Source organism: Python bivittatus, unplaced genomic scaffold (genome assembly GCF_059951505.1).
Source record: "Python bivittatus isolate LINGU-HERP-01145 unplaced genomic scaffold, Pbiv_v1 ctg000980_np1212, whole genome shotgun sequence".
NCBI lineage: Eukaryota > Metazoa > Chordata > Lepidosauria > Squamata > Pythonidae > Python > Python bivittatus.
In genome coordinates this window covers 37,883,205-37,897,517 of record NW_028277125.1, presented here as the reverse complement: position 1 = coordinate 37,897,517, position 14,313 = coordinate 37,883,205, and the positions used below count along the sequence as shown (strand labels likewise).

General features: G+C 38.5%; 1 protein-coding gene across 9 annotated transcripts in view; it reads right to left on the bottom strand.

The window, feature by feature from the left end:
- Positions 1–14,313, bottom strand: part of EPHB1 (EPH receptor B1) — a 387,938-nt gene that overhangs the window by 58,575 nt on the left and 315,050 nt on the right. For all 9 annotated transcript variants that reach the window (XM_088132648.1, XM_088132652.1, XM_088132650.1 and 6 more), the window contains 2 exons: positions 8,092–8,200; positions 5,502–5,566 (listed from right to left, as the gene is read on the bottom strand). In XM_088132648.1, the coding sequence (XP_087988774.1) occupies positions 5,502–5,566; positions 8,092–8,200 (174 nt within the window). The remainder of the gene's footprint in view (positions 1–5,501; positions 5,567–8,091; positions 8,201–14,313) is intronic.

The window sequence follows — 14,313 nt, the reverse complement described above, 5'->3', positions numbered from 1 at the left end:
TAGACAACCAGTAATCTATAGGCCACATGCAATTCTTAACTTAATTTCATGCAGCCCCTGGCTTAACTTTCTCTCTCTCTCTCTCTCTCTTTCTCTTTCTCTCTTTCTAAAGAAGCACTTTAGACCTCTGTATCTTTGGCAACTGCCCTGTGGGGAAGAGAAAGGTGTCAGAAAGATAATGGGGAGAAGAGAGGAAAGGGTAAATTAGAAAGAAAAGAAGGGTGACCATACCAATGTTCAGCTCTGGCCTGAGTCATATGGATTGCATTACAGCTACTGCAGTGCCCAGAACCTATACTAATTGATCACTTCCTTCATTGGCAGTTTAATTTTATAGCACTAAATCTGCTGCAGAGTAATCTGCTGTCTGAACAAACTATTAGTTACACATTAGTCCAAAGCTCTATTCTTCCATTGCCAGCAGTGAAACCTGCCATGAAGTCATCTCTGTTCTCACTGCTTCATAAATCTTTTTATAGCTCCATCACATACATGTTTACTGTTCCATAAATCCTTTTATAAGTGCAGCCAATGCTCTAGCAGGATTACAAAGGAATTTACAAGATGATAACCAAGGCTGGTTTACAGATTAGAAAAGCAAAACAAACATATAATTCAGAAATACCAATTTAAGGGCACAATGACCTTGTAAGATAGTACTAGCATGCTCTCTGCAAGTGTAACACGGCTTCTAAATGCCCAGCAGTATAGAATGAAGGGCCAGGGAGAAGGTGTATGAGTGACTGATAAATGGCTTTGAACTTGTTAAGAAAATTTGCCAGAGTTTGGAACCACCCTAGGAGAAAAGGTGGGCTGACATAATTAGCACAGCATGAATGAAAGCCTAAAGATCAGAGGATTAAAAAGCACATCCTGCTATGCAATTATATGCTACATGCAACAACATGGCTCTGGTACTAATGATAGAGAACGGAGTGATGAATATTTCTTCCTGATAGCACAAGCTTTGTTCTTTTATTGTGCTGAGAATTAGCAGTTCTCCATTCTGCCAAAGGAAGACATTTTGGTACCTCAAAGATTGCACATTTCTGTATCACCAACAGATGGTGATCAACAGAAAGATATATTTCCCCAGTTTTCGAATGCTTAGGTTTTTAAGGGCAATACTGCATCCTGCTTCATGGGTACTTAACAATAACTGATAACAAAACAATAACTGTCTATAATACTTTCCTTCTCCTCTATAAACAATTCTACTACAGTTCACCAAATGCTTTATTTCAGGAAACATTTACACCATGAAAAATATTCAGCCTCTTTGGATCATGTAATCTGTACTCTGTGTTCTTTTGATTATGACTCTCCAACTTTCAACTAAATATCATCTAGAAAATGAAAAATTAAGAGATAATTTTGTTCACTTATGTAAGTTATATACTTGTTATAGTTTTTGCATTCTGCCCAGATCTGTAATCATTCTTTACCATAAGTATTCATGTAACTTTCACTAGAAGTCGCTGTAGCCTTTTAACTTCCTTTTCCATATCACTATTCTCAGAATGAATGGGTTCCGAATGCTTAATTTTCTTTATTCTGATACATTTAGGACTGGTGTAAATCACTGCAGAGATTGCCAAGGAAAAAAAGTTCATAATGTTTATATGTAGTGTCTTTTCCATGCTAGTATCAATAGCCATCTGAGATGGACTCTATCATTAAATTATAATATGTTTTCGTGCTGATGCATGGTGATACTACAGATATTTAAACATTACTCCAGTTATGTGATTGTTTCTTACATTTTTTTTTTTTGGTGGCCTCTGCAAGCCTTAAAATGAAACAAAAACAAGTAAAACATAATCCATTGAAATGTTACAGTAAACTAACTTACTGAACAGACAGACAGCAAACAATAACACTCAAGTCTTTACCAGCATTTCATCATTTTCATTCATACTGATATTCATATCTATCTGTCCATGCACACATAAAGGAAAGGAGCTCAGTCTGCTCCAATTGTTTAGGCAACTTATCTTTATTCATCTGAATCTCAGGGTCTTGATCAATCTGATCATCATCAGGCTCACCAAGGGCCACTTCTCTAACATTTTACTTTCCAACGTATACTAGATAAATATAATTATGTAGTATACACTGGAAATAAATTAAATTTTTCATAATACTACAAATATCTGAATTTTGAAAACATTTCTAGATGTTTGAGAAATATTGATTTCACATATTCATTTAATGCATTATGTATCACATCTTTCCTCCAAAACACAGGGTATGTGAGGTTTTCAGAAAAACTTCCCATGCAGATCCTGGCTGGGCCTAAATCTGTAGAGATGAAATTATGAGTAATAGCTGAAAACATCCCAAAATGAATTTTAAAATTATTGTGAAAAATCCATATTTCTTATTGGCCAACCCATCAGCCAACTCTCCAGGTAAGAAATGGGCAACCTGATTTTAGATACTCTCCTTCCTGATAATTAGATTTCTGGCTGAAGCTAATAGAGTCCAGCAATATCCATGTGGCTACTCAAGGATGGCTTTTATGCATGACTATTTCAACATGATGATGATACTGATGATGGTGGTCTGGCTGTTTTCTCTTCTCCTATAATTTTTTTTTTTAATGAAGCAAGATAAAATAAAAATGAGGGTCAGCAGGAGACTAGAAGTATAGATTGGGGATTTAGCAAAGAAGGAATGGGACTAACCTTTCTCCCTTTACTTAAGTCAAAGATACAGACAGAGATACTATTAGCCATGGAGTAACTTTAGGGAATAAATGTGGCACTAGAGAGTGTCTATGGAGAAGGGTTTGGTTGGGTTTGGAGTGTGTGGTTTAGCACACACCATCCTGTCCATGCTGCAGGTTCTGTAAAAATCTCTCATTAGTAATTAGGAAAAGGAGGTAACCAGACTGAAAGCTAGTCACAAATCTCTCACACCCCATTTAGTTTGCTCCAAATAGGACGAGCTAACACTGAAACTAGGTAATGGTAATGAGGAATGAAAGTTGTCCAGTCACTACATCCTTCCAAATAATTTCTTTCCTAAGGTTGCATCAAAGTACACTTTATTGAAAGCATATTCTGCCAAAGAATGTATGTTGTGCTGTAGCATTCTCTGTAGATACATTCTTCAGAAATATCACAGTTATAGCATGGAATTTCAGAGGAGCAAGCCCTTGATTGCCCTCTGTAAGTAGAATGTTTCTTAGGCTGACTGCAGTTCTTCAAAGACTACTTATCAAAACTCCATTCCTGACATTTATCAGCACCATTTTAGAACCACATGCTCATCTCTTTATCCTTCAGCTCCACATATTGGACCCTCACATGGCCTCTTGCCATGTTCAGTCTTATGATTAGTTTAAATACAGATAGTTATTATAATATTGCTTCTGTTTAGTTAAAAACATCAGATAAAAAATCAAGTTTGATTTACAAAAATAATTTGGTCACAGAAATATCAGTGTGTTTGCTAGAAAGCTAATATATCAGTGTAAACTGATTTACCTAAAATTTTTAGGCTATGCATTTTTGACAATTTAAAAAATTGCCTATATTAATAGTCTGAAAGAAGTAAATGGTTAGGTACTACAGTATTTTCATATTCGCAACAGTAAATTATAGAGACCTGAATAAGAAGTTATTATTCTTATTCATATTGGTCTTATTAAACTGATTTCAATTTGTCTAAAATCATTAGCTATGCTGGCCTGTATAATTTCAAGCAGAATTTGCAAATGTACTATACAGGCAGTCTCCGGTTTAAGAATGTTCAACTTACGGACAACTCGTACTTATAAACAGACTGCCATAAAGCCTTTTATATTAAAAATTTGCGTAACTTTTGTGTAATTGGGTAATAACATACGCATGCACTACTTTGTGACACTCATGAAAATATTGCCAGCTTCAGCGATTCATCAGCTCGAGGAAGGAGAACGCTATCCGCCATTTTAAGTCAGATCACATTGTGATTAACACTGGATTGAGTGTGTAACTTTGTGTTTGGCTTAAATGTTCTGATTTACCTACTAATTCGATTTAAAGACAAACTTAGGAATGGATCTCATTTGTAACCCAGGGATTGCCTGTATTCAAAATCTTAGAAATACACTGCACCATATTTGAAAGTCAGCAGATACAAAGGCACCTATGAAACCTTAATTCTATTCCTTTTTAGTATTCATTTGATTAACCTTTAATATCATGATAGTATATTCTGGTCCATCCATTTGAATTATAATGAGGATGTTCTCCTCTACATTTTAGGCTCATGTTGCTTTTTAAAGAAATAAAATGTCTGGGAGGCTTCCCCTGTATAGTGTAAATTGGATTTCAGCTGCTCCCAATTTGGTTTCCTACCTTTTATCTCATTTCCTGGTTTGGCCGTGGTTTACTTAGGTATTGCTGATGGCTGTAATCTGTAGAACCCCAAAGAGTTATGCACATTTGTGATAGAGATTTTCCCCAAACACCTGGGAACTATCAAATGTAATTGTTTGCAGCTGGTTCTACATGCGCAGTGAGCATATATAGCCTGTGTAGGTAGGCTGTGACTATTTGGTGGTTAGGAGTACAGTCTTGTGATTATCCTACTCATTTTCCTAATACATAAAAAAAGCCCTGATTGTATAAAAACTGATTTGCTGCTTTCCATGACCCAGATCAAATTCAGGAAGCAATATGAATGTGATCTGTTTATGAAACAGGAGATAAGAACATTTTCCAACATTTCACTAACCCTGATAAATTAATGCATTTGGACAAAGTATTTTTAGAATGAATAAAATACAAAGCTTTGCTTATAGTTGCTTCCAAGACTTTGCCTTTGCCTGCCAATCAGACTAGGACAGACATAAATGCAACTGCCCCTGCTGTAATCTGTAACAAACTCCCTTTTCAGGTGAGCTGTGTGAAGGTCTGTTTTCCAGGGGTATTTGTAGAAAGACTGATGACAACCTCTTATTTCAAATAAATAACTGGCTCAGGAGCATATGGCGACAAATATATCTTGGCTTTTCATTTTTCCTAAGTGCATCTGGGTAAAAAGTATTCTAAAAACTACTTCAAATATCTATAGCTAAACAAATGCCAGGAGAGACAATTATCTTCTGAGGCTGAGAATTTCCTTCAGGGCTTTTTCTGAATCCTTTCATTCACCCAGTTTCCATGTTCTCTGTTCTTAATTAGTTCTGTGGAGCATCTGCAAAGGAAATTCTGGTAGTACTATGTTTGCACTTACTTTGTTTTCCACCCAAAATGCATGTAAGCATCCTTCTCGGCCAGAATTTATAAGCTGCTTCTAATGTAAAGGGACTACAGCATCCTTAAAGTAATCTCTGTTCTTTGCCCATCATCCATCTTTCCTTCCTTTTTGCCCCCTCCCCAATATTTTTCAGTCTTTATCTCATCTCCAAATCAGTCCCTGAAAAATAGGACTATTGTCAAAGGCTTGCAACAAAGTACTTACACCTTTCCTGGCCCAGCCACCACCTTCCCGAGGCTTCTTGCACTCACCTCGACCAGTGCTGTAGTGCTGTAGCTTGTCACTGTAGACAGCCTCTTTGCTATAGGCTCGTTTCCTAGGAAAATAAAACATAAGCATCAGTTCAACCTATGTCCAGACTCTAAGGCTGTGCACACTTTGAAAAGGATTTGGAGGAAGTGCTCTGGACCTTGTACAAATACACCACCTCTCTAATATTCACTAAACAGCCCCTTTTTTTTCAGGCTTCTTCAGGACCCTAAAGGGAGGGGGGGAAAGTAAGCTACTTAAAGCAGCCACTTTTCCCCCTCTTACTAAACAGTAAAAGTTTTACAATTTTTTTTTTCTTGAAACGCAAAAAGATAGAACATGGTGTTTAGCAATACTGTTGACAAGTATTTCTCAATCTTTTTTCACCTATGTCCCCCTTCTGATATTGTTTTTCTCCTATGGCCCCTAATGTCCCATTATCAGATACAGACATGGGAGAACAACTGGTGCATTTTCTGGTATCAACAAGGCAGTACTTGCAGTATAATACACTTTGCTTTTCTGTGTCCCCCTCGGCATATGCTGAGGCCTCCCTGTTATATGTTTGTCACCTGTGGCCTCCTTGAAATATCCTAGGGCCCCCAGTTGAGAACCACTGCTGTAGACTAAGTACTATGTAATACTAGCCCTATCGTATTGCCATCAGAAGACTCTGAGGAGGATAAGGCTCAGTTTGTTTCTTTAGAGGAAGAAAAATCAGTTCTGTGTTTAGGGCATTAGCCTCTGATTGAGAGGAGGATCTAGCAGCAGAAACTACACTGAACTCCTGCACAGGGGGAGAAGGTGATCACATCCCAGATCATAGCTGTCCACATAAGGCTTAATTAGTCTGTTACTAAAACAGTATCTAGTACTCTTATGGGATAATTTCAGCCAACAGGATTCATTTAAACCCATCCATGATTCTATTTCCTGCTGTTCTCTACTGTGGCTGATCTACCCCATCTGCTTTGTCTTCATTGGAGTTTTCCTGATTAAATAAGACACCTTTTACTTTTCCTGAAAGTTAGCAATACAATACACCTAGGATTATTTTTTTCCTATTAATACATGATTAAAAGTGCATTTTGGTACCCCCCCCCCCATTAAACGGTTTATTTCATATGTAATGAAAAGTTGGCTTTAACTACATTTTGTTGAATAAATCACAATGACTGAATTCACAAGTAGTAAGAGGCAGGTTATTCAACTTTTTCGGCTAAAGGCTGCATTTGGCCATTGGGTGGTAAAATGTAAGCAGAACCAGGACATAACTATTTTTGATTTAATTAAATTTAGGTTATTTAAATACAGCTTGTATGTATTTAATATTTTTCATACAAACTGTATTTAAGTAACTTTAATTAAATCAAAACTGGTTATTAGTGAATCCCCTTCTCACTTATAAATATACAAATTATAAGGAACATTTGAATGGGCTTTGAGGGGCACACCCAAGGAGGTTTCACATTGTGTACCTCCATCATGAACCATGGTTTACAATTCACAGCAGCTGGCTTCACATAATCTGTAAATCAAAACAATACAAACCACATTAAGGCTCAGCATGATATATGAATCCAATCATGGGTCCTTAGCACGCATATTACTATTGCAAAACCTATTAGCTGATCACAAATTAAAATGAGTCCTACATTAAAGAACCCATTCCAGAAACGTATCAGAGGCATCTGCAGGGAGAGGGCATAAAGCCAGTCAAGATGTCAGGCATGACAGTGTGATTGGAGCCTCACTCCTACATAGACACGTGTGATGTGAACACATGTATAAAGGAGCAGAGCACTCACCCTCTTAATTGATGCTTCCCTACAAATGCTCCTGAAATGCGCTTTGCAGAAAACCATCTCTTGGGCTTGTTTTTGATCAACAGTTTACAGATTTATTTTCTGCCATTGTCCTTCAAAATTTATTAAATGATTTAGTAATTTGTTACATTATTTATAAACCACCCTATGTCATGTACAATTTCAGGTGGTTTACAATTACACCTACAGCTACAATTAAAACTAAATAAAACAAATTAGTAGCAATCTGATAAAACCTATGGAAATAAAATAACCTTTTGTGTAGGTGGATAGGATAGGATCAAGAAGCAGAAAGGCAAAGAAAATAGCAAAGAGCAATTTATTGCACCGTGGTAGCCAAACAGAAGGCTAGCATCCCATAAATATCCTCTGCGGGAGACCCAGAAGAGAATCGTTTGGACAAGATTAAGCTGAGGACAAACATTAAAAAGCAGTAGGTCTTGGGAGACAAGCTTCCTAAAAGCAGGGCCATCAAACAAAGGGAGTTATCTAAGTAATTTTGCTTCTTTTGATTTGGTATTTTCAACAGAGGTGCATACATGGAGCTTTGTGACCCAACACGTGGTTTCTAGTACATTTGTTTTTACAAAGAAGAATCTATGTCCATTGGCACATCTACTCATTTGCAGGATGTTCTCTGTGCAATCACTGCAGATCAGTTAGTTTTGCCAAAAGTATCCTGCAGAATATTTATGCATTCCTACTATATCCTCTGGGAAAGTTCATCTTTGGAATGGAAAGAAAAGGCTAATGGGGCAAATAATACCTGCTGCAAACAATTGAAATAGCCACTAAGGAGACAATGAAGACGACCCCTGCTGCTGCAGAGCCAGCAATCAATGGCAGTTGTTCTCTCAGTTCTGACTTGTAGTCATCTGGGAAAAAAAAAAAGAAGTTTTGTAGTTTTCCCGCATGCTGATATAAGCCTTCCACTGTTAATAATACAACCTGATTATTTATTGATGAGATTGGTATTCTCCTATTCTTCCAGGATGGCATACACAGGTAATTGCATTTTACCCTACTGTTTGTCAAATGAGATAAGCTAACAAGCAGTGTTTGGTTCAAGTCCACCCAGGGAGTTGCATGGCAGATCAGGAATTTTAATTTGTAGTCCCCTTTTTGAGCCCCAGTATTCACTACCAGAACTATTACAATATCTTTATCAGAGAACTTCTCATATCCTGAAAATAATGTTATAGTTGCTAACGGAACTCAGGGTTGATTGCAAACTCCTCCTCCTCTTCCAACTACAGATAGCATTAAAGCTAGGAAAACACAACCCAAACAACAGATTCCACAATTAAGTTGAAGGCTCTGGAGTTCTTGGTGCTCTCTGAGCTTGGTTGTTTGCTTGCCCTGTTTTGGTGGGGATCAAGCTACTGTATATAAACAGGCAGCAAACCCCACACTCACTCACATGGATGAAGTTACCCAGGTGGGTAATGAAACAACTCCAAGCAAACAACCAAGCTTAGAGAGCACCAAGAACTCCACAATTCAACCCCAAGCTACATATATTCTCTTCTAAGTTGAAGGCATTAGTGGGATTGGGAAGAATACCTTACAAGTGTTGAATTTGCTGGTAGTGCCAATCATATTTTAGATTTCTGTTGGCATAGTCTGTCACAAGTTCAGATTAATTACTACATTTTGACAAACTTTAGTTTGCCATTATAGCTTAGTTAGACAATTTATGGCTTCTGCTTGTCCTGAAATTCAGGACTGTCACTTAATATAAAATCCTGGGAAATAGTATCCCTTGTAACATGCTCTGGCTTCCTCAAGAAATTATTCAGATAAACGGCATTTCTCTGTCTACTTGTATCCACCTTACCACAATGGATTGCTAGACAATAAATTAATTTGATTAACATTACTGCTCATCTTCTGATAATTCTGCCATGAATACTTAACAGCTTAAAATAAATTCATACAAACAGAAATATTTCACACCTCCTTTTAATTTTCTTATTCTCATTTGCAGCTAATTACTGGTAACTGCTTTATCTGCCTAATGCATAAATTTTGAACAAATTCCCATCTAACAATCAATTATTATTTAATAATACAATATCCGTTCTTGTTAGATTTCAATTAGCTGCTTATGTTTCAGGCAGAATATTCTCCTTGCCTGTCTAACTATCTAAGTAAAATGGAAACATATTTAAAAAGGTGCTCATCTCCTCAGTCAGCAGTTGCTGCACACATACTTCCTATTTCCTTCTTCAATTAGATGTTGGTCAAGGACAGTAGGCTTTGGCCCAAGACAAGGAGATACAGTATATATAGCAAAACTAACTATGTTAAACTACTCCAGAGGGGAACCACCTGCATTATGATATTATGATAGGGGATATTAATACAAATTAGTTAGAGATTAAACCTGGATTTATTCATTTGCTAAAAAAACTTGAAGAGGGCAAGAGAAGTCAATCTATACTGGTTTGATTTGCCTTCTCATGAATGTGAATTAATATGCAATGAGTAGTCACATTAATTGTTCCATCATGCATACAGACTCAAGGACACTGATTATAGTAATGTATTACATTCAGATATAGCATTTGAATAGTTTTGAAAAGCATCCAGTTCATGATAAAAGATACAGAATGTGCAGCAATATCTGTGTAGCCCTATGTTTCCTGTGAAATGAACGTAAAGTCGTTAAAGATAAATGTGAAAAGACATTGACGAAAATGAAGAAACAGAGGAAAGCAAACTGAATGTCACAGCATACCATAGAAATTGTCAAGAAGAGAAGCCAAAGCCAAGAAAGACAAAAATCTCAGAAAGGAACTTAACAAAGGGTTTCCAAGAGTTGTTTCAAGAGACACGAACCAATATTACAACAACATCTGTAAAGACATTGAAGATGGAAACAGACATGGAAAAACAAGGAAACTCTTTCAAAAAATATCTGAACTCAGAAGGAGGTTCCAACCTCAAACTGGTATGCTAACGCAGTGTTTGTCAACCTTTCCTTTCCTTTCCTTTTCTTTTTTTGCCCACAGCCTCCTTCCAACCTTGTTTTTCACCCCCCACCCTCCATTACATGTTTTTCAACTGTGGCCTCCTTATTTATTTATCAAATTTATATGGCTGCCCATTTCACAAAAAGTGACTCCGGATGGCATACAACAAAGTTATAAAACACTAAACATACAAAAAACAGTACTTATTAAAAATTTTAAAAAAGTCACTCCTTGAAATGTCCTAGGCCCCACAGGGGACCATATGGCCCCCAGTTGAGAACTGCTTTGGTAATGGATGCCAGTAACCAATTCAAAGGAGGAGCAAACAAAATGAAAGGATTATACTGAAATACAGGTAGTCCTTGACCTATGACCATTCAGGCAGCAACCATTCCAAGTTACAACAGTGCTGAACGAATGGTGGTTATGACCGGCTCTAGGAGTTCCGGCCATCCCAGCACCCCTGCGGTCATGTGATCACAATCTGGGTGCTTGGCAACCTGTTTGCACTTACAACAGGTTGCCAAGTGCCCTGTGATCACCATTTATAACCTTACCTGCCAGTTTCCCCAGAATGTCAATGGAAAAGCCAGTAGGGAAGGTCGCAAGTTGCTGGGGTAAGTCTCCCCAACCCATGCATCCTCCCCCAGCTCCTCTGTGCTCGCACTGCACTGGCCACTCATGCACTCCTGCACACCCTCCCTGACCCAGACCATACACCTGCACCCCTATCATTAGACCTTCCCCAACCTGCACTGTGCTCTTGTGTACCCCTGCACACCCACCCCAACCTGCACCTCTCACACACCCTCATGCACCCTCTTCGACCCTCCCAAATCCATACAACTCTCATGCACCCTCACCAATCCTCCCCGAACTGTGCTGCACCTCTCGCACCACCTTTGTGCACCCTCCCTCCCCCACACTGCACTTCTCACACACTCCTTGCACCCTCTCTGACCCTCCCCATCCTGCCCCATGCCTCTTGTGTACCCCCTCACTCTTGCGCACCCCCTCAAACCTGCATGGTAGCTCTTGTGCACCCCCTTGCACCCTCCCTAACCCTCCCCTACCTGCGCTTCTCATACACCCCCTCACATCCCCATGGACCATCCCCAATACCAATGGCGCCTCTTGTGCATCCCCTTGCATCCCCCCACCCCCTTTCACCCTCACATACCTTCCCAGCACTGTGTTATGCCTCTCATGCAGCCTCCTCGATCTTCCTCTAAAAACCTGCACACCTCCTCTCTCCCTCCCCCACCTGCCTGCAGGCCTGGGACTTGCAACTTCCTGCCAGCTTCCCCACTGACTTTGGTTCTGGGAAGCCGGCAGGAAGTTGCCTTGCCTAACAACTGTGGGATTCAGTTAACAATGGCAACTGGAACTGCAGGGATTGCCATTACTAAGTGATGTGTCAAACTTTATAACCGCATTGCTTAGTGACTGAAATTCCAGTCCCAATTGCCATTGTAAGTCAAGGACTACCTGTACTGTGCAGCAGAGATGTCAAAATCCAAGATAATTTAGAAGATATTCCATACTTACAAGAACTTCCAGTACTAGAAGTTAGATCAGCACTCTGGTCATTATCAAGTTGAAAGGCTACAGGAACTGATGGTATACCCACAGAAATATGGCAAGCAATAGAAGAAGAATCAATAAAAGTTCTAACAAGCTATGCCAGGAAATCTGGAGCATGGCATAGTGACCAACAAATCAGAAGAGATCAGCCTACATACCAAAACCCCCAAAAAGGAGACTTAGAGTATGCAAACTATTGTGCAATATCCTTAATTTCACATACTGGTAAAATAATGCTTAGGATCATCCAATGCAGATTACAGCTCTACATAAAAAGCGAGGGAGAGAGAGAGATGCCAGATGTTCAATCTGGTTTTAGAAAAGGCTGAGGGACACAAGACATTGCTGATGCACAGTAGATAACTGAAAAAGCCAAAGAATACTAAAAAAGAACTAAATATGCACTTCATTGATTATAGAAAAGCCTTTGATTATGTTGATCATGTTAAGCTATGGAATGTGCTTAGAAAAATGGGAATCTCAGAACTTCTCATTCTCCTCCTGAGAAACTTAAATACAGGTCAGGAAGCCACAGTACGGACAGAACATGGAGAAATAAACTGGCTCCAGATTGGCAAAGGAGTGCAACAAGGCTGTATACTCTCCCTTTATTTATTCAATCTATATGCTGAATATATGTTAAGGGAAGCTGGATTGGAAGATTAGCCTCCAATTTAAAATTGGAGGAAGAAACATCAATAACCTGAGCTATGCTGATGATACTACCCTGATAGCTAAAAATGCAAAGGATCTGCAAGCTCTAGTAATAAAAGTAAAGGAGCACAATGAAAAAAATGGGACTAAAATTAAATATAAAGGCCAAACTAATGACAACAGGTAGAACAACCAGCCTTAGAATAGACACTGCAGATATCAAAGTGGTGGACAGCTTCTGCCTTTTAGGGTCAATCATCAACAGTAACAGAAAAGCAGTCAAGAAATATGCCATATGCTAGTACTTGGTAGAGCAGCCATGAAGATCTTGGAAAAGTTATTCAAATGCAGTGATGTGTCTATACCTTATAGTGATTAGAATTGCACAAGCCATGGTATTCCTTGTGACACTCTATGGAAATGAAAGTTGGACTTTGAAAACGCAGGATAGGAACTTTGAACTTTGGTGTTGGCAAAGAGTCCTGAGAATACTATAGACAGCCAAGAAAACAAACAAATGGATTACTGAACAAATGAACCCAGAGTTGTCATTCAAGGCACTAATGACTAGGCTCTAATTACCCTATTTCAAATATATTATGCAAAGATCTAGCTTCTGGAGAAGGCTCTAATGCTGGAAAAGGTAGAAGGAAGGAAAAAGAAGAAAAGGATGCCCAGTATCAAGGTGGATAGACTCAGTTACAATGACAGTAAGTGCACCATTGGAAAACATGAAAGACCAGGTTAGGGACAGATTGTCCTAGATAAAATCTATCTATGTGGTCGCTAAGAGTCAACAATGACTTGATGGCATATAATCAATCAACCTACATCTCCAATAAGAATTACTCATGAACAAAATGCATGCAGTAGTAGGATGGATCAGAACAAGCAAAACAGCCTTTTTAGTTGCACAACTTCATCCCTGGAATGCTGTCAGCACAGAGACTTGTTTGACATCTACTCCAATATCCTTTCTGCACCAAGCAAAGAACTCCCCCCTCCCCACTGAGATTTAGGGAAAAATGGTAGGTGAACTCTATATTTTAGTCTTTGGTTCTCAGGGATTATTATTATTTCTGCTATTTTGATCATGTGGCAATTATATGTATTTTATTGTTTTCAATAGTTTATTAAACATTAATTACTTTCTTAAAATCTATTGTTTAGGCAAGAACTGGGGTGTGTGTGTATAATTAAAAGCAAGCATGCCTGCCTACCCCAAATTCACAAAACTGTAGTGAAGTTTATCAAGATGATTCACACATTCCTCTTTTCCCAGAGTCTGAGCAAGAATTTTCTAAAACAGTATTTCCTAAGCTAGTGGCCTCCAGTGTATCTGGAAGGTGACGGTTTAATGTATGTCAAATGTCTGTCCTACGCACAGCAATACATTCAAGCTCGTCATAAATTCTATCCCATAATCTGTTGCTAGGTAACAGTAGAGATTTCACAGACTTACATGGGTAGATAAGTTGTTTTATTGCAAAGAAGATCTGCCTCCTGCAGTTCACAGCAATCTAGATCTCTCTCTATATATGTCGGGGTTTAAATCCGAGGCTTTTCCTCCTGCCCTTCTGAGTCAACAATATTTCATTGTTCTCTTTAAAACCATGGGAGCAACTGCAGCTCAGACAGGTTTACATAATGATTCTGCCTAGCCTGAGAATTGTAGCTTCCTACCTTGCCAGCTTCAGCTCTTTTGTGTATTACAAAATGTATTTTGGTATTTCCAATTAACTTGGATTCTATGGAACTGATTCGTGTATGTTTAA